The 27,688-nt window shown below is 42.3% G+C and overlaps 1 protein-coding gene across 4 annotated transcripts in view; it reads left to right on the top strand.

Moving 5' to 3' along the window:
* Positions 1-27,688, top strand: part of syt9b (synaptotagmin IXb) — an 84,846-nt gene that overhangs the window by 19,843 nt on the left and 37,315 nt on the right. For all 4 annotated transcript variants that reach the window (XM_063000804.1, XM_063000805.1, XM_063000806.1 and 1 more), the window contains exon 2: positions 13,777-14,143. In XM_063000804.1, coding sequence (XP_062856874.1) covers positions 13,777-14,143 — 367 coding nt within the window. The remainder of the gene's footprint in view (positions 1-13,776; positions 14,144-27,688) is intronic.

The raw sequence follows: 27,688 nt of genomic DNA, 5'->3' as shown, positions 1-27,688 counted from the left end.
GGCAGCACTCATGTGTCTATTTTTTAAAGCCAACCTCTGGATATGACGCCGAACACGTGGACTCAACTTCTTTGGTCGACCCTGGCGAAGCCTGTTCCGAGTGGAACCTGTCCTGGAAAACCGCTGTATGACCTTGGCCACCATGCTGTAGCTCAGTTTCAGGGTGTTAGCAATCTTATTATAGCCCAGGCCATCTTTGTGGAGAGCAACAATTCTATTTCTCACATCCTCAGAGAGTTCTTTGCCATGAGGTGCCATGTTGAATATCCAGTGGCCAGTATGAGAGAATTGTACCCAAAACACCAAATTTAACAGCCCTGCTCCCCATTTACACCTGGGACCTTGACACATGACACCAGGGAGGGACAACGACACATTTGGGCACAATTTGGACATGTTCACTGTGGGGTGTACTCACTTATGTTGCCAGCCATTTAGACATTAATGGCTGTGTGTTGAGTTATTTTCAGAAGACAGTAAATCTACACTGCTATACAAGCTGTACACTGACTACTCTAAGTTATATCCAAGTTTCATGTCTATAGTGTTGTCCCATGAAAAGATATAATGAAATATTTGCAGAAATGTGAGGGGTGTACTCACTTTTGTGATACACTGTATATATACACTGATCAGCCGTAACATTAAAACCACCTCACTGTCCATTTTATCAGCTCCACTTACCATATAGAAGCACTTTGTAGTTCTACAATTTCTGATTGTAGTCCATCTATTACTCTACATACTTTTTAACCTGCTTTTACCCTGTTCTTCAATGGTCAGGACCCCCACAGGACCACCACAGAGCAGGTATTATTTAGGTGGTGGATCATTCTCAGCACTGCAGTGACACTGACATGGTGGTGGTGTGTTAGTGTGTGTTGTGCTGGTATGAGTGGATCAGACACAGCAGCGCTGCTGGAGTTTTTAAATACCGTGTCCACTCACTTTCCACTCTATTAGACACTCCTACCTAGTTGGTTCACCCTGTAGATCTATTGTCACCCTGCTCATCTATTGCTGCTGTTTGAGTTGGTCATCTTCTAGACCTTCATCAGTGGTCACAGGACGCTGCCCACGGGGCACTGTTGGCTGGGTATATTTTTGGTTGGTGGACTATTCTCAGTCCAGCAGTGACAGTAAGGTGTTTAAAAACTCCATCAGCGCTGCTGTGTCTTATCCACTCATACCAGCATAACACACACTAACACACCACCACCATGTCAGTGTCACTGCAGTGCAGAAAAAAAGATGGACTACAGTCAGTAATTGTAGAACTACAAAGTGCTTCTATATGGTAAGTGGAGCTGATAAAATGGACAGTGAGTGTAGAAACAAGGAGGTGGTTTTAATGTCATGGCTGATCAGTGAATATATATATACATGCTTCCTCTCCACTAATGCTGACCCCCGCTCTGATTTGAGGAGAACGAAGCTAACCAACGCCCCCTCCGACACGTGGGCCATATGCAATTTTTGTCACCCATACTAGTCAAGTGCTAATTTATTTAAACAATTAATACACACCTGCTAGCTAATCAGCAATCTGTTTATTTGTTTACCACAATATAATGGGTTATAATATATTACAAGGTGTATGGTAACCACAATCTTTTATGGTTGAGAAACAAGAAACCATACAGGAATTATACAGCCCTAGGTATAGAAGACAGAAAATTCTACTGACAAGTAAAATTAGTCAAACACCAAACTGAAATCTGGTGTAAAAACCAGAACTCTGTGTTCTGATAGCTGTTTTTTTAATCCAGCCTTTTATGTGTGTACTAAGTGCCATTAGTATTTATCTCATGAACACGGTTGTAAAGTAGTCTGCATTAGTCCACCCAGCTAATGAGTTGTCAGTCTGTTAATGATGCTAATGCACATGCTAATCCGCTCATGTACAGAGGATTGATTATGACTGAGACTGGAAAGTGTTCAAAGTGAGAACACAAACGCTGTTGATGCTTGATTGTCTGATTTTGGGCTGCTGTGAAATGAACATGACTGATGCCCGGTTTCATTTCATAGCTATACATTTTTACGTTAGTGTTCTTCAGCCCCGCCCGCTATCTCTACATACAGCAGTACAATACAATGATAACCCCTATTAGCAGTTTTAGACCTGATGAGTTTTTAATCATTTTAGCAGCTGTGATGAAATGATTGGAACATTTGGAACATTATTATTATACTTACTGCACACTTACTGTTTTTTTTTTTTTTTTTTTTTACTGCACATGTTTATTGCACACACATGGTACATGTGATTAAAACATGTACATGGTACCTGCACAGCCACTTTCTATTATTGTGTTTTTTTTTTATTATATTCTGGTGAATCTCTACACTGGCACCTGCCGAACATTTAAGCTACCAACTAGACTTTTTTTAGAATAGAGAGCTCACAGCTCCTCAGACTTGCGCGCAGCCTTTAACAGAACCTATTTCCACCCATGCCCTCTGCAAACCCATGCAATCAGGGTCCCTACACAGTGTTTAAAGAGCCTGCTCACATAGTCCGGTCATCCCTCCCTGCAGGCATTGCCAATTATGCCTGCTAGATGGCACCCAGCAAACTGGTGGCAACGCAGAGTTTCGAACCAAGTAGTTCAGAATCTCGGTGCTGGTGCACTAGCGGAATATCCCACTGCGCCACCTGGCTGCCTTTATTCAAAATTTTAATTTGATTATTTTAATAAACAAATTGAACAAATGGACACATTAGACAAATTAACTTTACTCTTTTCTTATTGTATTAAATAATATAATTAGGTCAGTTTTCACTCTCTTTTTGCTGTCTTTTCTATATTGCACTGCTGTCTGTCAGTCTATTCATCAATCTGTCTGTCTGTCTGTCTGTCTATCTATCCATCATCTCTCTATTTATCTATTTGTCTGTATATCTATCTGTCTGTCTATTTATCTATCTATCTATCTATCTATCTATCTATCTATCTATCTATCTATCTATCTATCTATCTATCTATCTTTCTATCTATCTATCTATCTATCTATCTATATATCTATCTATCTATCTATCTATCTATCTATCTATCTTTCTATCTATCTATCTATCTATCTATCTATATATACTGTATATATATATATATATAATCTATCTATCTATCTATTTATCTGTCTATCTGACTGTCTGTCTGTCTATCAATCAATCAGTCAATCAATCAATCAATCAATCAATCTATCTGTCTGTCTGTCTGTCTGTCTGTCTGTCTGTCTGTCTGTCTTTCTATCTGTATAATTATTTGTCTGTCTGTCTCTATCTGTCTGTCTATCTATCTGCCTGTCTGTCTGTTCTTTACCTTTTGCTTTTAACATCCATTAAGAAGCTTCCAGAACCATGTTTGTAGCATCTGTGCTTAGTCTAATCAGTAAAGCTTTATAAAATATGTTGGTTCTATTTCAGTTCTCTTGTCCTTACTGTTTATTATAGTTTAAACATTTTTTGTTATTTCAAAACCAATTCTGATGTCTTGCTGAAACTTCCAATCTAATGTTTCATATTTACTTCTACAAACAGCTCCAGATAGCTGTAGTCTATGTCTATATAATAAGTAACAAAGTAATTTCTGAGCCTGGAGTTGCCTTTATGCTCATGCTGATATAAAGCTGGTGGAACTGTGGACAGAGACAAATGTGTTCCAGCAGTTTCTTATTTATTATTTTAATATAAGATGACAGTTTGGGGTTTCACTAGTTTCATCCAGGTGTTTCTCCTTTTTTTTTCTTTTTTTCTCCTGGATTAGAAATCATAGGCATTCTACTAACAATCATTTTACTTTGCCAAAGGATTTATTTCAATATTGTAACAATTTGCAGAGTATTTACATAATATACGTTTTATATCTAGTCACTTACTGCAATCTCTGCCTTATGCACAACATTCATACTGGCTAAAGAAAGACGTCAGACTAGCACATGTAAATCTATCTGGCTCTTCTTTTCACCAGAGAGCAGCAGGTTCCTATATAAAGCCTTAACATGCACAGAGTAACACGCTAGACAGAGGTATTCTTTCACCCATGCATGTGCCTTGACCAAAAGGTAGAGTCACTGAAGCTCTAACCCGTCTATTTCTCCTCTATCAGTTTGTTTGTTTTATTTATTAGGATTTTAACGTCATGTTTTACACACTGTGGCTACATTCATGACAGGAACGGTAGTTACTCATTACAGATCACAAGGTTATATCGAACACAGTCATGGACAATTTTGTATCTCCAATTCACCTCACTTGCATGTCTTTGGGACCGTGGGAGGAAACCAGAGCACCTGGAGGAAACCCATGCAGACACGGGGAGAACATGCAAACTCCACACAGAAAGGACCCGGACTGGCCCACCTGGGGACCGAATCCAGGACCTTTTTGCTGTGAGGCGAGGCTACCCACTTAGCCACTGTGCCGCCCCTCCTCTATCAGACACAGCTAATGATGTCAGTAGAGTGCCCTGCTGAGACTGGCACCACTGCTGAGACTCAGTGGCATAACTATGTGGTGGGGGGGTCAGGTGCACTGGGGCCCATGGCGTGTGGGGGCCCTCCACGACATGAACTCAACCCCCATTGGCTGCACTCACCTGGTTGTTATTATTATATTACAATATTGTAGTGGCGATATGTGACATTCAGTTCAGCCAGTCACAATTCAGTACCCGGCTAATACATTCTGCAGTTAGTTTTGTATATAAGACTCACCGTAGGGCCCAAATTGTTTTTTGCACTGGGGCCCATGAGCTCCTGGTTACGCCACTGCTGCTGAGACTTGAACCCGAGTTTCAGCAGTAGTGGGTACCGTAACAGACTCATGTGCCACCTGAGCATTCATTTTTAAATTTCACTTTTAGATTTGTGTGAATTGTAGCAAATGTAAAGTTGTAGGATCATTTTGTACTTTTTTGTATTCTAATTTATTCCTACCTGTAGCACAGATAAAATCGTGAGCTCTAATTTTCAGTAAAAGCGAAAGTAAAGCAACAGAGATAAAATGATGGGTGTGGAGAGCAGCCTGACCATGATTCATTCATTCTTCACTAAAAGCCAGTTCTCTCCATCTGTGTGGCCTAATTCAAAGAGAGAACGTCCCTCGAGAACTGCCAAACACCATGAATGAGAGAGAGAGAGAGACAGAAGGGTGGGATTGGGCTGGATGGAAAAGAGATGGGCAAAGAAAGCACATGCATAAAACAAGAAATAAAGAGATAAAAAAAATGATATTTTGAAGGAAATGAAGGAGGGTGTAAGAAGGGATGGAAAGAGATGAAAAATTGTATACAATTATTTCATAAAATAAAACATAAATGCACATACACTGAACAGCCATAACATTAAAACCACCTCCTTGTTTCTACACTCTTTGGTCTTGGCCATGGTTGAGTTTTATACAGATAACGAGGTCAAACAGGTGCCATTAATACAGGTAACTAGTGGAGGACAGAACACTCGTTAACACACCACCACCATGTCAGTGCGACTGCAGTGCTGAGAATGACCCACCACCCAAATTATACCTACTTTGTGATGGTCCTGCAGGGGTCCTGAACATTGAAGAACAGCATGAGAGGGGGCTAACAAAGCATGCAGAGAAACAGATAGACGACAGTCAGTAATTGTAGAACTACAAAGTGCTTCTTTATTGTAAGTGGCGCTGATCAAATGGACAGTGAGTGTAGAAACAAGGAGGTGGTTCTAATGTTATGGCTGATCGGTGTAAATAATTGTAAATATTTGGGGGGCTTTTTGAGCATGTCTGAATAAAAGGACACTCACCTATATATTGTGTTTACAGCTTTAATGAATGAAATTTAAGAAATATTAGTTTAAGAAGGAGTTTACGAAGGTACAGTTTGGTGCTCCAATTCATCAATCGTTTATTTATTTATTTTTACCTCATTTCTCTCCGTGTCCGTGTGAGTTTTCTCTGAATAATCAGCTCATATATAAAAGATTGGTTCTGACTGGGACTGGAAAAAGTTTAGACTGAGTCGCCCAGAAGAGAAACGCTGCTGCTGCTGATGGTGATTATGAGAGTCTTGAAGCTTGATTGTCTAGTTGTTGGCTGCTGTGAAATGAACATGACTGATGCTCAATTTAATTTCACAGCTAGCTTTAAAATACAGTGCATTTCAAATACTAAAGCGTTCTAACATTCCCAACCTCTTCAACAAGAATAGGAAAAAGTAAGCTGCCTCAGAATTCTGATGGCTTTAAAAAGTCAACGACCCTGATTAGTTTGAAGTAGTGAGTGAAAAAAAAAGAATGATGAATTGAAGCACCAAATTGTACAGTTGTTGCTTGGGTGAAACTCACAAGAGTATGCAAAAGTTTTTTTCTTAAACTCATTAGGTTATTTCATCAAGATTGTGATCACAATTTATATTGGGGGGACATGTCAGATATGCTCAGAAATGCTCTCAATAATGAAAGTATTAAAAAGTTCCTCTTATTGCCATGGTGGTGCCCTAAGGCGGTTTCTTTTTACATGAGGTTGGACTCATTAAAAGTACACACTGTTGTGCAATTGGCCTAATTTATACTTTTCAGTAAAAATACACACTAACAGTACAAAGTAAGTACTCTTGAAGTTACCACCCCATTGAAAAGCAAAGTTAAAAGATTTGACTTTTATTATTATTCCCAGTGGTTTTAAAATGATCCCAATCAATGATTGCAGTCTGTAGCATGATGTATACAGCTATACATCAATCTTTCTGATAATGGACATATTGGGTGTGTTCGAAAAGCTAGTGCGCTCTCTACATAGACAGCATTTTACGTCATCCTATGCACGCTCCCGAGAATGAGGCTGTTTGAATTCCTAGATGCCTTAATAAGCTGTCTAGTTAGGCATCTTAAAATTTCAATTTTATTTTGACTCAAGAACGAGTGAGCATCGGAAGCGATCAAGGCAATCCCAGCATTCAGTGCGGCAGCTCTTTTCTCACAGAAAAATAAAAAAAAAACATGGCTGACGGTTTCGGAGAAACGAATGGAGTTACTTTCAAAAGTAAATAAATCATTATTAGCCACTCAGGTGGCGCAGCGGTAAAAACACGCTTTGCAACCGGAGCTGGATCTCGAGTATGTCGTATCGAATCTCAGCTCTGCCTTACCGACTGAGGCTGAGCGGCTATATGAACAACGATTGGCCGGTTGTTCAAATGGGCGGGACTAAGGCCGGAAGTGGGTCTCTCTCTGTCAGAATGGTGCAGTTACGACCTCTGCTGGCTGATTAGAGGTGCCTACATGGAGATGAGGAAGAAGTGCTCTTAGGGTGTGTCTCTCCGCACGCAACGCTAGGTGGCACCACACTTGTCAATGTGTGGGTGGCAAGATGCATACGGCTTGCTGCTCACGTGTCGGAGGGGATGTGGGTTAGCGTCAATCTCCTCGGTCAGGGCAGGGATCGGCAGAGGCATAGAGGAGGCGTGATGCAAATTGGGCAGTTAGACGTGCTAAAGGGGGAGATAAATCCTAGTAAAATGCATAAAAAATATATATTATTGATTTTTAACTTGTATAAACTTGTACAAGTGTATTTATTTGCAAGTTCGGGCTTTGTCAGCGAATTTAACCATTTTTGGTTCACGGAGGGAGATGTTAGGTGACATGCTAGCGTGCTGTGCCACCCCATCCCATTGGTTTAAATGGCAGGATGCTAAGTGTTAGCTTAGTAAGCAAAACCCGATGGAATTTAACCCGCTGTCTAAGTAGCGCGTTCGAATAAACCTGCCTTATAAGTCATTGACTTATTAGAATCCTCTCTACTCAGGCAGCTGCCCATGTAGACAGTAAGACAGCAAGGCAGCTCACTACGTTTTCGAACACACCCATTGTGTAATAAAATTGCTACAAATTGCTACTAAATTCAGATGTAGTTACTGATAAGGTCGTATATACTGAACTTATTGTATATGTGCTTTGTGACATGGTGTATTTTTTATGCTAAAAGTAGCAATTATTTAAAAAAAAGATGTGTCCATAAATGGAAGAACATGGTCAGCATTAATTCTCAGTAGGCTGTGGTATTAAACTAGTTGGTATTAATAGTAATTTTTTTTCTTAATCTTTATTTCATCTACATTTACAGCATGGCCGATTCTTTTGTCCAAGCCAGTTTAAGTATACTGTTTAAGTTTATGCCAGCTCAAGTAGACAACAGTCTAAAAACAGAAACCATGGTAGCACAAACTATACATAGAATTTGTTTATTTTTTAATAAGGAGAAATTAGTAAATACAAAATTAGTTTCCATTTAAGCACATAATAAAGATGTGGGTCTTTAGTCATTTGTAAACCACATTTAAGGCTTGAGGAGTATGAGATACAAAACATGGTTTTATGAATGCTGGTAAGTATGGGCTGGTCTGTTATTGGCATTGTATAAATCATTGTAATGCGGCCAGCTACAGGAAGCCAGTGAAAACATTGCAGAAGGATGGTGGTCAGCCAGCTTTTGGTTAGAATAAAACAGTTTAGGGTGATGGTGGACATGAGAAGTGCTGCCAGGAGCAAGCTGCGGTAGTCCGGCCTTAAAAAGACAAGAGTCTGAACAAGAATCTGAGAAAGGAAAAAGCAGCATGATTAAGTCAGGTTAGTAACATGAGCAGGAAGGGAAAGCTGGCAATCCGAAATGACCCTAAGATTCCATACATACTTAATTGGTGTGAACTGAGTGTCCCTGGAGATATATATACCCAAACTGGACAATCTTCAACTGTCCACTATAGCCTAGGATTCTTTTAATTGGCTGAGAGAATCAGGCCCATCTGCCTCAAGGTGCAATGTGTTGTGCGTTCTGAGATGCTTTTCTGCTCACTACATTTGTAAGCATGAATATGTATGTTACCATAGCCCATTAATTGAACATTGGCAAAGGACTAAATCCACCTGGGCGTGAGATTATTGGGGTTTCCTGCCATTATAAACATTCCTGCAGTCAATATCTGATGGGAACAGTAAGAGATCCTAACATTATGCAAAGCCAGTGAGTGGGATATGTTTATCATTTTTACATCAGTACACTGGAAAGAGGGGGGGCACGGTGGCTTGGTGGGTAGCACTGTCCCCTCACAACAAGAAGGTCCTGGGTTTGATCCCCAGGTAGGGCGGTCCGGGTCTTTTCTGTGTGGAGTTTGCATGTTCTCCCCGTGTCTGCGTGGGTTTCCTCCCACAGTCTGAAAAAAATCTGCAGTCAGGTTAATTGGAGACAATTAATTGCCCTGTAGGTAAATGTGTGTGTGTGTCTGCCCTGCAATGGACTGGCGCCCTGTCCAGGGTGTTACTGTGTGCCTTGCGCGCCCCCCACCCCCCGCAACCCTTGGATAAGTGGTTAAGAAAGTGAGTGAGTGAGTATACTGAAAGGACATTTTGAGCATAACCAAATATCCGGGGTATATTCGGTCCCCTCGAAAGTATATTGGGATTACAGCCTTGCCATAGGCTCACTGTTAGATTCAACCAGTCTGGAAATTATCCTTTAAACTTTGTCATTAACAAGGAAACTCCAACTGCAGTCAGTAATCACAGTGAGCGCAAATGATTGTGATTGGACGCTTATGTAAAAGTCAAAACATTAACTGCCAGGAGACATACTCAGTGGTACAATCATGGCTGGATTACTGACCGGGCCAGTGGGGCCAGCGCCCAGGGGCCCTTGAGGTCAGAGGGGGCCCTGGCCCAAAACATTTTGCGATGCCTATCAACATTTATGATACAATATATTTTTATTTCCGAGGGCCCTCCATTTTAAGGATCCTCTGACTATTAGGGACTTTGACCCCAGGGCCTCTTGGGGGCCCTAGCCATGCTTTTGGGGCCCCTAGCCATGCTTTTGGGCCCTAGCCATGCTTTTGGGCCCCTTATGAAAATGGATTACGGCACTGCTCTGACTTCGACTTCTGGCTATTAGGGGTCCTAGGAAAGAGGGGGGCATATTTTTAGAGGGCCCTGGTAATGAGAGCCCCTACCAGGGGGCCCTAGAGAAGAGCAGGGCATACCATTAGAGGGCCCTTGATCACGAGGGCCCCTGCTATGGGGCCCTTGACTTCCATAGAAGTCGTTTACCATGGCTCCTTGACTTTCTAGGGACCTACAAATTGCCAGGCAAGCTACCATATTTCATAACAGACGTTTTGTTGCAAATATGCGATTCAGGCCCTTACTTAATGTTTCTGAATTTGTATTGTTTCAAAATTATTATTATTATTCAATTTCTCTTAAGCGCAGAGACACAAATAAATTTTGCAATTTTGCAATTATTGAAATTTAAGACAAGCAATTTCAAGCAGTTTGAATGCATACACACACTTAACTGAGCTATTTGATGTTCTTTTCATGCCTGACAATATGTCCAACAGTGAGCTCACTTTAAAGGCTAACTCACTCGCTGCAGCATATCCTTCAGATCTGAACATGAGCCTGGCAGATGAATTGATACAATACAAATCATTCATAACAGAAAAAGAAAAATGTCCTAGTAAAATGCTCAAAACCATGATAAATTTGAATTTACAGTCAACCTTTCCAAATATCTACATCGCACTTAGACTTTTTTTGACTGTGCCTATCACAAATTGTGAAGGGGAGCATTCATTCTCCAAACTGGCTCGTATTAAGAATGAACTCAGGATTAGGATGCGCCAAAAGAAAGAAGAGTAGAAAGAAACTTATATAAAATAGATTCTTGTGTTAGGGTTAGTTATTGACAGGTTGTTTAATGTATTAATTGATTAATTTTTTTGGAGGGGGGGGGGGGGGCGCGGGGGGGGGGGGGGGTATGTTTAGGATAGCTTAGACTATCCTTAATCCATCCTTGGGTACAATGTGTTCAAACGTTGAACAGAATTTGTTTAGAAACTCACCACACATGTTTATATACGTATATATATTATTTATGCATTTTCTCCCCTTTTTCTCCAATTGCCCGATTGTGTCATGCTTCCTCTCCACCAATGCCGATCCCTGCTCTGATTGAGGAGAACGAAGCTAACCCAGGCCCCCTCCGACATGTGGGCAGCATGCCGTATGCATCCTATCACCTACACTTTGACGAGTGCAGTGCAGCTCACTGTTGTGTACGGAGAGACACACCCTGAGAGCACTCTTTTCTCATCTCTGTGCAGGCGCCATCAATCAGCCAGCAGAGGTCGTAATTGCACCAGTCATGGGAGAGAGACCCCATCCGGCTTAGTCCCGCCCATATGAACAACAGGCCAATCATTGTTCATGTGGCCGCTCAGCCTTAGCCGGCAGGCAGAGCCGGGATTGGATACGATGTATTATGATGTATATACGATGTATATGATCCCCGCTCTGGTTCCAGCGTGTGTTTTTACCGCTGCGCCACCTGAGCGGCCCCACCACGCATGTTTAACATGTTTCTGTACTTGCTAGAATGGTTAAAGTAATTTACAGTACTTACATTTGTTTACACTAGTAAGGAGCATGTTTATAATGGCAGTTTGGGAATTTCACTGATTCCTGTGTTCCATTTTATGTTTTTTCCTGTAACTGAATGATTGATACACAATTATTTTTGTAAAAAGAAAACTTTCACAAATTTGAGCCCTTTCTTAAGTTTATTTTGGGTTTCCAATGGTAAAAATACAAAATCTGAGGTTAAGAGCTTAAAGATCTATATCCCCTCCATGCACTCTCTCAACCGGTGTTCCTCAGGGCTCTGTACTTGGCCCACTTCTATTCTCTATCTACACCCGCTCTCTGGGTAAGGTCATAGCCTTCCATGGCTTCTCTTACCACTCCTATGCAGATGATACTCAGCTCATTCTGTCATTTCCTCAATCAGACACGCAAGTCTCAGCTCGCATCTCAGCATGTCTGCGAGACATCTCACAATGGATGTCAGCACATCATCTAAAACTCAATCCCAGCAAGACCGAGCTGTTACTTATTCCTGGAGATCAATCTCCAACCCAGAACCTAGTCATCTCTCCTGATGACTCCCAGATCAGACCAGCTGATAATGTAAGAAGCCTTGGTGTCGTCCTGGATAACCAGCTGACCTTCTCTTCTCACGTAGCCAACATGACAAGATCGTGCCGGTTCCTCCTCTACAACATCAGGAAGATTCGGCCATTTCTCTCCATGGAAGCTACTCAGATTCTTGTGCAGTCACTTGTAATCTCACGGTTGGACTACTGCAACTTCCTTCTAGCAGGTGCTCCCATGTCCACTATTAAACCCTTGCAGCTCATTCAAAATGCAGCTGCCCGTCTGGTTTTTAACCGACCTGAACACTGCCACATCACCCCACTACTGAGTTCTCTTCACTGGCTTCCTGTAGCTGCACACATTCAGTTTAAAACACTGATGCTCGCCTACAAAGCCAAAAATGGACCAGCCCCAAGTTACCTTTGTGGTCTAATAAAACCCTGCTCTGTACCACGCAACCTCCGAGCCACTAGTCTCGCGTTACTTGATCCTCCACCCAGGACTCGAGGAAGACAAGCATCAAGGCTCTTCTCTGTACTGGCACCCAAGTGGTGGAACGAACTTCCTCTGTCTGTCAGAACATCTGAGTCTCTCGCTGTCTTTAAAAATGATTAAAACCTTCATCACCTCTTTACTAAGCACTTAGGCTGACTTGTACTTAGTTACTTACTCCAAAAAAAAACAAAAAAAAACTTTGGTTCTGTCAGGGTTTCAGTAGATTTGTGTTCTTGGACTGCTGTCTACTTAAACTAGAGTAAGGTAATGTTTAGTCGCTCTAATTGGTTTGATGGGGTCCCCTTAGATTGAGAAATGTAGTACAGGTTTACGAGTACAGTTGTTGTCCTCTGGCATCAATGAGTCCTAGGTGCCCAACAAACTGGTGGCCGACTATGGTTTTTCTCTCCCAAGCCACTGCCGATAGGCACTTACCACGGCTGCCTGTGAGCACCCCTGACTGTTTCAGAAATAACTGACCCATTCATCTGTCCACAACATATTGGCCCTCATCACTAAGCCCAAATGACTGACATGTGATTGGTACTAAATTATGCATTCCGCCTCCTCTACTGATGCAGACCTCCACTCCTGACTGAGGAGGGCCATGACTAGCAGACGCCCCTTCAACATGTGTGCAGTAGCCGACCACTATTTTTCACCTGCACAAGGCATGTTGAAATGGAGAGTCACACACTGATCTCCATTATCCACCGTTTCGGTACAGGTGCCATCGATCAGCCAGCAGAGGTTGAAATTGCATCAGTTGTGAAGGAACCCCTCTGGCACCCCCACTCTTGGATGAGCTATTCATTGACTGCCAGTAGCAAAGCTGAAATTTGAACTTGCAAGTTCGAGAAGTCAGCTTTGGTGTGCTAATGTTTTACTGTGGTCATAATTTTTTGACTCATCACTGTATGTTGTAAGATGCAGCCAAACAGCGCTTCCTTCCAAACCTGTGCCATTAATGGACCTCATCACATCTAGACTACATTATTACATGTATTTTTTTTTAACATAATACTGAAGGGAGGGGTGGCACGGTGGCTGTCCCCTCACAGCAAGAAGGTCATGGGTTCGGTCTCCAGGTGGGCCGGTCTGGGTCATTTCTGTGTGGAGTTTGCTTGTTCTCCCTGTATCTGTGTGGGTTTCCTCCGAAGCTCCAGTTTCCTCCCACAGTCCAAAAACATGCAGTCAGATTAATTGGAGACACTGAATTGTCCTATGGGTGAATGTGTGTGTGTGTGTGTATGTGTGTCTGCCCTGCGATGGACAGTAACAGTTTCCCTTGTTTTCTTTGTGTGTTACCAGATGTGTCGGTGAGTCTGCTGTCATTGATGGTGACATCATGTGGCCTGGCTCTGTTTGGGGTCTCGCTCTTTGTATCCTGGAAGTTGGTCTGGGTGCCGCTGCGCGACCGTTTCTTTCCCTTCAGCCTAAAGGAGCAGGAGGGCGAGCAGCAGCCGGTGCTGACCGACGAGGAGCTCCTGACACGCGAGTATAGTACAGATTTTGTAAAAGACCCTTCAGCACCCATGCTGGTACCTGAGTCAGCGATGAAGATCAGCCACACGTCACCAGACATCAATCTAGAGGCACAGACCAAAGCCAAGGAACACAATCATGTCCACATTGCCCGTGTGCAAAGGCAGATCACCGACCCCACCCCATCCGTCCGGTAAGTCCTGGTGTTGGGTTCACTGAATCAAATTTGTTGAATCTAATAAGCATGAATTTCTCTCTGAGGAGCATTTGGTTTCTGGGCGTATCGACGATCTCAGATCTGATACAGTCACACTGTGTGATCACGGTTCAGATCCAAGTAACTCAAATCCATCTGTTTTTTTTATGTGAGATGGATTTATTTATACAGATGAAATTAAATCTGACATTTTTAACTTGCTCTGGAAACAAGTAAAAGTATCTTTAAATAGTCATAAAGCTACACATGAGTGGTGAGTCAAAAAGTACATAAATAAAAAATCAAAAGAATTATCGATGTTTAAATCTTCAGTGAAGGTCCGGAATATTCCAAGAGATGAGGCAAATGTTTTGATGGAAAGGTTGTAAGAAAAAAAATCACTGCTTATCTAATACTTGCAAAAAAAGTCCCTGGATGATCTCCAGACTTATTGGGTTATTAATTTATAGATACTGGTCAGATTTTATGAAAATATTCCAGCAGTCCAATGGCAGTGGAGCGCAGGTGCTTTTGCACCAGAATCTGAACAACTTGCCAGTTAGTGGTGTGCGATACTGCAAAATCTGGTATCGATTCGATACCAAGTAAATACAGGGCCAGTATCGCTGATATTGATACAGATACCGATACTTTTTAATAATAAGGGTAGATGCATCTTCATATTGCTAAATCTGAATGAATTATCATGACATTAAAGTGTATTATTGTAATAAATTTTTTGTAAGTAGCTGCTCTCAGTAGGGTTACCACATAGTTGTGTGTGCTGCTCTGATTGAGGAGAACAAAGCTAACCCATGCTTCCTCCAACATGTGGGCAGCATGCCGTATGCATCTTATCACCTACACTTTGACGAGTGAAGTGCAGCTTAGCTGCGTGTACGGAGGGACACACCCTGACAGCACTCTTTTCTCATCTCTGTGCAGGCGCCATCAATCAGCCAGCAGAGGTTGTAATTGCACCAGTCATGAGAGAGAGAGACCCCAGCCGGCTTAGTCCCGCCCATATGAACAACAGGCTAATCGTTGTTTATGCGGCCGCCTAGCCTCAGCCGGCAGGCAGAGCTGAGATTCGATATGACATATTCGAGATCCCAGCTCTGGTTCCAGCGTGTGTTTTTACCGCTGCGCCACCTGAGTGGGGTCACTGGGGTTCCTCCACATCAAAGTCTCCAAACCATGGCTTTATGGGTTTCTCTTTGTTCACAGGGGTGAGTCTTGTGAAACAGGAAAGAGCTCTCCCTTAACTGTTGTCATAAATTTGGTAGTATCTAATTTATATAACTGATTTATGTACCTAGTAGTAATGGGTGTGGCGAAAAACTTAATCTTTAAAAGGTGTGTCTACATACTTCTGGCCATATTCAACACTCCTTTATGTTTATGTGTTTGGAAGGGTTTTTTTAATTACTGGAGGTATTGGTTTGCTTCAATCTCCTTACAACATACAGAAGGTAGATTGGCATACAGAAAGTTTTAAATTGGCTCTAGCTGTGTGTGAGTAAATGTTAGTGTGCGTGTGTGTGTGTGTTGCTATTTGATCACACCGTCCTGTCCAAAGTGCATTAATGCCTTGCACACAGTGTTTCTAAGTGACACTACACAGAGAAGAGTACGATCAATTCTATTGATTCTGGTCATTTTTAAAATTCATTTAAACAGGCGGGCCTGCTCATGTGTTGTACCCCTGAAAATGGGGAGAAATAATCACGAGAGTGATAAAGCGATGTTTTCTCAGTGAGAACTTTTACTGGAATCAATTAACAAATACATAAATCATTTACTCACATCTTAGCTACAGTACTCAAACATCTTAGCTACAATACTCAATGTCAGATGTAAAAGCATATTTGTTACCTTCTTTGATATAATAAAGGAACAGAAAAATACAATACCCTTTTTAAAGGCTACATGTCTATATCTTAATGTTCCAAAATCATATCATATATAATCATATATAACTCATTAACAATATTTTTCTGAGGTATTTCTCACTTCCAACACGGATAAGAAATGTAAAACTACAACTGAGTTAACTCTCATTAAACTGACATGAGTTACTACTGTTCAATGTTCAAACAATTGGCAAATACATTCGTTAACATGCACATGTGGATTCACAAGATGGTGACTGCATTAGAATTAGCCACGAGTTTAATGCAGCTAACGAGCTGGAGCTTCACACACACACACACACACACGCACACACACTTGAGCATACTCAGCAAAACTTCGCTACAACTTCCAAACTTTTAACATACACTTTTTCTATTACAATCACTGAACAAAATAAAGTGCACACATTATACCTGAAAATGGGGAGAAATAATCACGAGAGTGATAAAGCGATGTTTTCTCAGTGAGAACTTTTACTGGAATGAGAAAAACACCGCGATTTCCCCAGCATCACTAGTGGAGGCAAAAGCAATCAATCTCCGACTAGTGGATCAAGACCTGTGTCATAGATAACGCTACATAGATAATATAACTTCATTTTTAACAATTAAGAATCAACAAAACAATGGCTAAATTGAATGTTTTTAACATTTTAACCTCTTTTTTTAAATAGTGCAGATTTTACTACTTTTTAACAGCATGACAGTGCATTATCATTTTAACTTATCACATAGGTTATCATTTTAACTTATCACATACTCCCCTACAAAATAAATGTCGTCCCGACATTCAAACAATTAAACTTTTTTTTTTCCCATAAAACTGAAATTGAAGATCTGTGAGTTGGTACTCAAACAAAGTTCAGGGATCATAAACTGATAACTGCAAACAGTCCATGGATAGGGCCACAGTCCATGCCTGGTAACTGACCCTTGCGTTAACAGTCCATTGACAGTTTTTTTTTACAGTCCATTTATAGTCTTCATGGCAACAAGCTGTATAAACAGTCTGTGAATAGTCCATGATGATAGTTTATGAAGTATCCCATGAACCGTTCATGGTGTTAGTCACACACAAGATACCTGTGGGCTCATGTTCGCTGGAGTCCATACAGGACCGGAGGGTTGAAAATAGCATGGCTGTAAGGGTGGCAGCCACGGAATCAGTCCTGTTGCATGGTAGACAGGCAACATTTGGGGAGATGGTTGGACACTGTAGCAGGAAGGGACACCAAGTTGATCATAGGTTGTACGTTTCGGTGGGTGTCTAACTCTATATGGCTGCTGATAGGGCAGTCTCTCAGGATCAATAGCAGTACTTGGTGAAGGAGAGGCATGTGATGAGTGCTCATCGGACACAGTGGAAAAGTTGATCTCCTCATCAGGGAGGTTTTCAGCAGGTGAACTGGACTCCCTTGACCTATCTTCCCCAGGAGACGATGCTGGTGGTACAACAGGATCTGGCATTTCATCTTCCTCTTCCTCTGGTGGGTGTCTGTGTTCAAGCTCAATCTCTGATTCTTCAGATGTCTCATCCCCTTTTGCTGGTACTGCTGGACTCTGACAGGGTTCATAATGAAGTTTGTACTCATCCTCACTGTCCTCATCAGATTCCTGAGTTTGAGATGCAGGCTGGAGTCTTCTTTTCCGTTTCCCCTCATCATTCCTAGGTAATTCTGGTGGTGTCTCGATAGGTAAATAATCACAGGGCATTAGCAAGTTTCTGTGCAGCACTCTGGAGCGTCCCTTTCCCTTTTCTGGTCTTACTTCATAAACTGGCAGATCAGACCCCATTTGTGTCACTACTGTATGAACTGTGTCCTCCCAATAATTCCGGAGTTTACCTGGTCCTCCTCTGGGCGTCAAGTTTTTTATCAGAACACGCTCACCAGGTTGTAGCACTGGACCCCTTATTTTCGCGTCATAGTACCTTTTACTCCGTCCAGCAGCCTTTTGAGCATTTTGATTTGCAATGGCGTATGCTTCCTCCATGCCTTGTCTCCATTTCTTCACATAATCTCGCTGATCACTGGAGCCTGACCCTGTGTGCAGCCTGAAAAGTATGTCAACTGGAAGTCTGGGTGACCTCCCGTACAGAAGATAGAATGGAGAGTAGCCGGTCACCTCGCAACGCGTGCAGTTATAGGCGTACACCAATTTATTCAGGGATTCTTTCCAGTTCGATTTTTGCATCTCAGTCAAGGTCTTCATCATTTGCAACAATGTCCGGTTCATGCGCTCTACTTGACCATTTCCCATCGGGTGATAGGGTGTTGTCCTGGACCCAGCTATTCCACTAAGTTTCTTTAACTGGCTGAACAACTGGTTCTCAAATTCTCCCCCTTGGTCGTGATGGATACGAGCCGGGAAGCCAAACTTCAGCGCAAAGTCATTGAAGATAAGGTTTGCAGCAGTTTTTCCTGACTTTGATGTGGTGGCATATGCTTGAGCAAACCGGGTAAAGTGATCAACAACAACAAGGATGTACTCATATCCACCCTTGCACTTGTCCAGATGGAGAAAGTCAATACAGACTAGTTCGAATGGCTGTGTTGTCACAATATTGGTCAAGGGGGCTCTTGGGTCGTGGCTGGGCTTTTTCTGTTTTAGACAAGTACAGGCTTTTGTCACATAGTGCTCAATGTCGGACTGCATGTGTGGCCAGAAGAAGCGATCACGTACCAGCGATACTGTGCGATCGATGCCTTGGTGGCCCATGTTGTTGTGCAGCTCTTCCAACACCTTCCCTTTGTATTTTTCTGGCAAGACCAGTTGCTTGCGGGTGGCAGTGGCCCTATACAGAAGTCCATCATCTATAGTCAATTTGTCCCATCCTCTGAACAGACATTTAGTTTTTGGACTGAACATCTGCAACCCCTTAGCTGTGGGCTTGAAACCCGAGAGCTTACTCTCTAACACAGGAGAGATGACTTGATCGGACTCTTGTGCTTCTCTTAATTGTTTTGTCGGAATAGAGCTGATTGACACAGTGGCTAACTCACCTTCAGCGGGAGCTGATATAGTCGCAGTTGTAAATGGCCAAATTGCAAGGGACTTTTCCTGTACCTCAACAGCTTGAGTGACGGCAGCGATGGCATTGCTTGGTAATTCCTCTGAACATTCTCTCATTAGAGACTCCACATCCAGTGGCATCCTCGACAAGGCATCGGCGTCACTGTTCTCCCTCCCTGGTCTATACCTTATGGTGAAGTGGAAATCCGCTAACTCTGCAACCCACCTGGAAGTGGTCGCATTCAGCTTTGCAGTTGACAGAATGTACGTGAGCGGATTGTTATCACTATACACAATGAAACTTGGGGCATAGTACAGGTAGTCGCGGAACTTATCAGTGATGGCCCATTTTAAAGCCAGGAATTCCAGTTTGCCTGCATGGAGATGATAGTTTTTTTCTGCTGCTGTCAAAGTGCGTGAACCATAGGCGATAACTCTCAGTTTGCCTTCTTGTTTTTGATATAATACCGCACCCAACCCTTGGTGTGACGCGTCAGTATGTACAATGAATGGCTGACTGAAATCAGGGAAGCCTAACACTGGTGGATGGAGCAGGCAGTCAATCAGCTGTTCAAGTACCTGCTGATGCTGGTCGGTCCACACAATTGGCTTTTTTGAGGGCACAACATGACTCGCTTTCTTTGGTCTTGTTTTTGTTTTCCTGTCGTTGTGAGAAGCATCATCCGAGTCTGCTTTCAGAAGCTCATATAGACAGCTGGCTTTTTGTGAAAAGTCCTTGATGTATTGCCGGTAGTAGGTGAGAAGACCAAGCATTTTTCTGAGTTGGCCCACCGTCTGAGGACTAATGTCTTTCAGGGCCCTGACAGCTTCTAAGTCGGCTGGATCAACTCTACTACCCTCCGCAGAGACTATTCTGCCTAAATAACGGACCTCAGATTTGAACAAGTTACATTTGCTTGGTTTAAGTTTTATGCCGTACTCCCGGAGCCGTTGTAGCACTCTTCGCACATCATTTACATGACTGTCAAACGTTTTACTGAAAACCAGTGTGTCATCTAAATAGGGAATACAGATGTTGTCCCGGAGCCCTTCTAGACACTCCTCCATACAGCGTTGGAAAGCTGCAGGTGCGTTCATGAGACCAAATGGAATGCGAACCCACTCATATAGGCCCCATGGGGTTACAAAGGCTGTCCGTGCTCTGCTTTCTTCAGACATGAAGCCTTGGTGGTAAGCCTTCCCTTGGTCTAAGAGAGAAAACCAGGACTGACCACCTAGACTGTCCAAAATGTCCTGAACGCGAGGAATGGGTTGACGGTCGGGGTGGGTCTTTCGGTTCAGGTCTCTGTAATCTATGCACAACCGAAGTGTGCCATCTTTTTTTCGAACGCACACAACAGGTGAGGAATACGATGAGTTTGACTTCCTGACCCAGCCCTGTACTATTAGATCATGGAGGTAGTCTTTCATTTCCTGGTAGAGAGGGCTAGGCACTGATATGTATGTGCGTTTTACTGGATCAGTGTCTTTGAGGGAAATGGACATGTGCAATTTTTCAATACAGCCAATATCGTCATCTGACCTTGAGAAGGACTGACATTCTTCTCTCAGCATCTGTTTCACCACCAGTCTCTGACCCTCACTAAGATGGCTTAGATCCACAGGTGGATCCCATTGTTCACTGGAGTTATTTGCAGGTTTCATGCTGGTGTGACTCACTGTGACTGGTGTTGCAGCTTCCTTAAAAACCTGAGCAGGCAAGACTGTCATAACAGCCTGCACTGTGCCAATTAAAGTGCGTCCTGGCAAACAGATGTCGTGGTCAGTGGAGTTGGAGACATCAAGTGTGATGGTCGGTAGTGCCCCTTTCTTGATTTTGACTAAGGTGTCATAAAATTCAAGACCATCCGGCCACTGTGAGTTCAGGTCCGGCTGAAACAGTATGGTCATGTCCTCTTTGAAAGGCTGTGTGGCGATACGACAGCTGATTTGAATGCTACTGTGTTTTGACACTGTAACCTTCTCTTTTTTGGTTTTTACTGCATACTCAGCTTCTTGCTCTGCGCTAACAGCCTGTATTAGGGCTTTCACTGTATTTCTTTTAAGACTTGGAAAAGCTTTCCTTACTGCATGATAGCGTTTATCTCTTTTGGTCTTTGTCAAGATGTGCTCGATAACGTTGAAGCCTATGATGGGATGTGACAAGTGCCAACCTTTCATTACAAGTACTGGGATGAGCAGCTCTTCTGTTGGACTGGTTTCAGAGGCTAGCTGGAAAGTTGTTTCAAGCCATCCCAAGTATGGCATTTCAGTACCGTTTGCAGCAGTCAATGTCAAATCACCAGGTGAGTCTAGAATCTCAGAAACATCCCTCAATCTGGTAGTTGCTAAATATTCCTCTTTCCATCGTTCATCAATTATCGACACCTGAGAACCTGTGTCCCATAGAGCCTGCAATCGGTGGCCATTCAAGTAGCATTCAATCAAACACTGCCTGCCAACTAATGAGGTGACTCTGTAAGGGTGGTCAACTTTATAGTCAAGCTTCTCATTGGTACTTAACGAGTGAGCGCATTGCTTCAGTCTGTCAAGTGGATCCCCACTGTCACAAGTCGCGCATTTGTGGGACTCTTTGGTAGCTACGGTTAACACTCGTCCCGTGGTGGTAACCGTTCCTTGTTTAAAGGAGCCTCTCTAATCAGTCTGGTTCCTCTGATCTTGCACCCAGCTTGAAAATGCTCTTCACTTCCACATCTGTAGCAGTGCATGCAGCGTTCTTCAGCCCCTGTTTGCTGGCAGTGAAAACACCTCCGTGGGACTCGGGCAGGGTGACTGGGATACTGGTTAGGTCCATAATGAGGCCAGACTGGGCCAGGTGCGTGAAGCTGACCATAATTGCTATAGAACTGCTGTGGTGGGACAAATGGTTGAGCGTTACTATTTAGCCCAACTGCAGATGAGGCTTCAGGCCATGGCAATAACCTAGTTTGCTGTAAAGTCTCTTTAATTTGAGCTATCTCGGCACTGAGACCCTTCAGAGAAGCTACACCCGTTTTAAGCTCTTGTAGTTCTGTTAAAAGTTCAGAAGGAACCCCGGTTTTGGTTTCTTTCACCGGGCACTTTGCAGAGGGAGTACCTTCTGACTGCACTACATTCACATTTGTGGTTGACTGTGGGATGTTAGACTTTCTTTTGGTTTTTCTCTCAGCCTCAGTAGCGCAGGCGACATTTAACCTTTCTAAGAGAAGCTCATCTGAGGTCTCAGCATCTAATAGAAGTGGCTGCATGTCTATTCTGACACTGTCGTTCTGGAGACCAGTCAGTAATGTATGAAGACACATGCGCTGAACTAGGGCTGGGTCATACTTGAGCCCTGATTCGGACTCTTGAGAGGCAAACAGCACTTTTTGTCTCAAATCAAAAACTCGCATGAGAAAACTCTGAGGCGTTTCTTTGCTTTGTTGTGCTTCCGATGCTAGCTGTTTGTAGAGCTCTGTAGCGTTTTTCTCTTGGAAGTGGGAGCGCAGGATGCGTCGAAGTGTCGGAAGCGTCAGATGGGACTTTCCTTCCAGATAGCTGCGTAGCTGTGAACCTGGAGAAATAGCTCTAATAACAGCATCTACTATTTCTATTTCATGGTACCCTCTATTTAGCCCATTTTCAATTTGGTGAGCTAAACTTGAAAATGTCAATTTGTCTTTCTGGCCTGGTTCACCTATTTGACCCGAAATTTTGAAATCCTTGCGCCAGTATGGACCCGGCTGTTGTGGCTGAGTACTGACAGAGGGCTGTGTGCTAACTTGTGGACTTACAGCAGATTGGGTTTGGTGCTTAGACTCATTGACAGTCACAGTAGCAGAAGTGGCCTGTTCAGTTTCCTTTTTTTCTTCTGTTTGTACTGCCCCATTATTTGTACTGGTAGCTAAATCTGCAATTTTGTCTTTGAGTAGCAGCAATTCTGACATTCCACCATCTTCTAACTCTGCCATTTCTTCTCTCTCAAGGTATTTCATTACATGAGTCACTAGTGAGATACGGGACTTTCCTTCAACACTGGCTCTTTGCTCGCCTGATATGTTAAGAAAATCGCAGATTCTAAGCAAATTGTCCTTAGTTAGGGTGTGTAATTCTCCCACTACCTCCTCCTGTAGTTCTTCCCAAGCTGACGTCATGTTGGCGGGACAGGGGCAACACTTACTGTGCAGGAACTAGCTCTGAACTGGGCGATCAGGGTCTCTGATGATCTCTAGTTGGCCTCAAGTGACTTTCTCAACCACCCAGCTTCCAGCGCTCCTCCAACAGCAACACGCTTCTCCCTGTAGCCCACCTGGGTTGTTTTGTGAAAGGAGATTAGCTACCTCAGACTCCGGCCCCCAGGATGTGGACACCAGGCATCTGAAGAGCAATCCCAGCGGTGCCTCCAAAATGTTGTACCCCTGAAAATGGGGAGAAATAATCACGAGAGTGATAAAGCGATGTTTTCTCAGTGAGAACTTTTACTGGAATCAATTAACAAATACATAAATCATTTACTCACATCTTAGCTACAGTACTCAAACATCTTAGCTACAATACTCAATGTCAGATGTAAAAGCATATTTGTTACCTTCTTTGATATAATAAAGGAACAGAAAAATACAATACCCTTTTTAAAGGCTACATGTCTATATCTTAATGTTCCAAAATCATATCATATATAATCATATATAACTCATTAACAATATTTTTCTGAGGTATTTCTCACTTCCAACACGGATAAGAAATGTAAAACTACAACTGAGTTAACTCTCATTAAACTGACATGAGTTACTACTGTTCAATGTTCAAACAATTGGCAAATACATTCGTTAACATGCACATGTGGATTCACAAGATGGTGACTGCATTAGAATTAGCCACGAGTTTAATGCAGCTAACGAGCTGGAGCTTCACACACACACACACACACACGCACACACACTTGAGCATACTCAGCAAAACTTCGCTACAACTTCCAAACTTTTAACATACACTTTTTCTATTACAATCACTGAACAAAATAAAGTGCACACATTATACCTGAAAATGGGGAGAAATAATCACGAGAGTGATAAAGCGATGTTTTCTCAGTGAGAACTTTTACTGGAATGAGAAAAACACCGCGATTTCCCCAGCATCACTAGTGGAGGCAAAAGCAATCAATCTCCGACTAGTGGATCAAGACCTGTGTCATAGATAACGCTACATAGATAATATAACTTCATTTTTAACAATTAAGAATCAACAAAACAATGGCTAAATTGAATGTTTTTAACATTTTAACCTCTTTTTTTAAATAGTGCAGATTTTACTACTTTTTAACAGCATGACAGTGCATTATCATTTTAACTTATCACATAGGTTATCATTTTAACTTATCACACATGCAGACCAGAATGTTTGACTTTCGATTAGCTTTGCGCGTTGTTCTTGGTCAGAAACATGCTGGGGAAAAATAATAAATTTAAAGTATAAAGTACTGGTGCTGGTCATGAAATTAGAATATCATGAAAAGGTTGATTTATTTCAGTAATTCCATTCAAAAAGTGAAACTTGTATATTATATTCATTCATTACACACAGACTGATATATTTCAAATGTTTATTTCTTTTAATGTTGATGATTATAACTGACAACTAATGAAAACCCAAATTCAGGATCTCAGAAAATTAGAATATTACTTAAGACCAATACAAAAAAAGGATTTTTAGAAATGTTGGCCAACTGAAAAGTATGAACATGAAAAGTATGAGCATGTACAGCACTCAATACTTAGTTGGGGCTCCTTTTGCCTGGATTACTGCAGCAATGCCACGTGGCATGGAGTCCATCAGTCTGTGGCACTGCTCAGGTGTTATGAGAGCCCAGGTTGCTCTGATAGTGGCCTTCAGCTCTTCTGAATTCTTGGGTCTGGCGTATCGCATCTTCCTCTTCACAATACCCCATAGATTTTCTATGGGGTTAAGGTCAGGCGAGTTTGCTGGCCAATTAAGAACAGGGATACCATGGTCCTTAAACCAGGTACTGGTAGCTTTGGCACTGTGTGCAGGTGCCAAGTCCTGTTGGAAAATGAAATCTGCATCTCCATAAAGTTGGTCAGCCGCAGGAAGCATGAAGTGCTCTAAAACTTCCTGGTAGACGGCTGCGTTGACCTTGGACCTCAGAAAACACTCCAAACCATCACTGACTGTGGAAACTTTACACTGGACCTCAAGCAACGTTGATTCTGTGCCTCTCCTCTCTTCCTCCAGACTCTGGGACCTTGATTTCCAAAGGTAATGCAAAATTTACTTTCATCAGAGAACATAACTTTGGACCACTCAGCAGCCTTTTTGTCTTTAGCCCAGGCGAGACGCTTCTGACGCTGTCTCTTGTTCAAGAGTGGCTTGGCACATGGAATGCGACAGCTGAAACCCATGTCTTGCATACGTCTGTGCGTGGTGGTTCTTGAAGCACTGACTCCAGCTGCAGTCCACTTTTTGTGAATCTCCCCCACATTTTTGAATGGGTTTTGTTTCACAATCCTCTCCAGGGTGCGGTTATCCCTATTGCTTGTACACTTTTTTCTACCACATCTTTTCCTTCCCTTCGCCTCTCTATTAATGTGCTTGGACACAGAGCTCTGTGAACAGCCAGTCTCTTTAGCAATGACCTTTTGTGTCTTGCCCTCCTTGTGCAAGGTGTCAATGGTCGTCTTTTGGACAACTGTCAAGTCAGCAGTCTTCCCCATGATTGTGTAGCCTACAGAACTAGACTGAGAGACCATTTAAAGGCCTTTGCAGGTGTTTTGAGTTAATTAGCTGATTAGAGTGTGGCACCAGGTGTCTTCAATATTGTACCTTGTCACAATATTCTAATTTTCTGAGATACTGAATTTGGGGTTTTCATTAGTTGTCAGTTATAATCATCAACATTAAAAGAAATAAACATTTGAAATATATCAGTCTGTGTGTAATGAATGAATATAATATACAAGTTTCACTTTTTGAATGGAATTACTGAAATAAATCAACTTTTTCATGATATTCTTATTTTATGACCAGCACCAGTATTTTTGTGAACTGAATTAATTTTTGGGGTGGGAGCAGGGGTACAGGGGGGTTATCCCTTTCTCTTATTCTGTCCAGATATTTATAATATACTATTCAGCATAAGCACATCATTCATTTGTTTATTGTTTTATCACCACTTTATCCTATATATTTAGGGTCACAATGGGTCCGATTCACTGGGTGAATAATAGGGGAGACCCTGGACAGGTTGTCAGTTCATCACAAGGAAAACACACACACATACTTAGGGCAATTTTAGTAGTTCCATTTAACCTGACTCTGATAAACTGACTTTATGTCTTTGGACTGTGGGAGAAAACCAGAGCTTCTGGAGGAAACCCACACAGACACGGGGAGAACATGCAAACTCTACCTGGTAATTGAAATCAGGATCTTCTTACTGTGAGGCCACAGCACCACTGTATCATTGGGTTTAATCAATATGGTCAAAGTAGGTTTACTTGGAAGTGGACCGAGACGTTTTTACTCGAGCAGTCTAAGGGCACGTTCACATGAGAAGCGTTTTGCGCTTCTCTCATCGCGAGCCTCGGCGCATAAGTGTGAAACAACCATCAAATCCACTCTGAAAGCATCCACATACATCTACGTTTACCTGTATTTTCCTCCTGTTTCACTTTTAAACTTGTGTTATAGCTCGGGGTGCTGAGAAACGCAGAGAATCAGCTTATTATGAAAAAAGCTTAACGTGGCTTAATGTACTAAAAGAACGACACAGGAACACTAAACTTCTCTAGATTATTACTGCTCATAAGTTCTGTTCACTAATGCACCCTTAGAATGATCAGTTGGTTCAAGTGTAGTTGATTTCTGAACCTGCTCAGATGGAGCAAAGGGGAATCAGACCCAGGGTTCGATTTAAACTGATTAAATCCTGTATATGTGAAAACTTTTTTAGGTTTGCTGAGTCAACATTACATTTACATTTTCGGCTCTTATCCAAAGCGACTTACAGAAGTGCTTCCAAAGTGAACATTACCTTACTCTAGTTTAAGTGGACAACAGTCGAAGAATTATAATTTTTTTATGCAATAAGAGCATTGAATAAGAGCATTAGTAAGTAAGTACATGTCAGCTTAAGTGTTTAGTAAAGAGGTGATGAAGGTTTTTAATCGTGTTTTGAAGACAGCGAGAGACTCAGATGTTCGGACAGACAAGGGAAGCTTGTTCCACCACTTGGGTGCGAGTACAGAGAAGAGCCTTGATGCTTGTCTTCCTCGAGTTCTGGGTGGAGGATCAAGTCAAGTGAGACTAGTGGCTCGGATGATGCGTGGTACAGAGCAGGGTTTTATTAGACCTTAAAGGTAGCTTAAGACTGGTCAATTTTTGGCTTTGTAGGCAAGCAATAGTGTTTTAAACTGAATGCGTGCAGCTACAGAAAGTCAGTGAAGAGTACACAGTGGTAGCACAGTGGTTGGAGTCATGGACTAGTGTTCAGAAGGTTGTTGCATCAAGCCCAAACACTCACTATTGTACACTGATCCATAACATTTAAACCACCTCCTTGTTTCTACACTCACTGTCTATTTTATCAGCTCCACTTATAGAAGAACTTTGTAGTTGTACA

Source organism: Trichomycterus rosablanca, chromosome 8 (assembly GCF_030014385.1).
Source record: "Trichomycterus rosablanca isolate fTriRos1 chromosome 8, fTriRos1.hap1, whole genome shotgun sequence".
NCBI lineage: Eukaryota > Metazoa > Chordata > Actinopteri > Siluriformes > Trichomycteridae > Trichomycterus > Trichomycterus rosablanca.
Note: the sequence above shows the minus strand (reverse complement) of the source record. Positions and strands in the feature narration are given on the sequence as shown.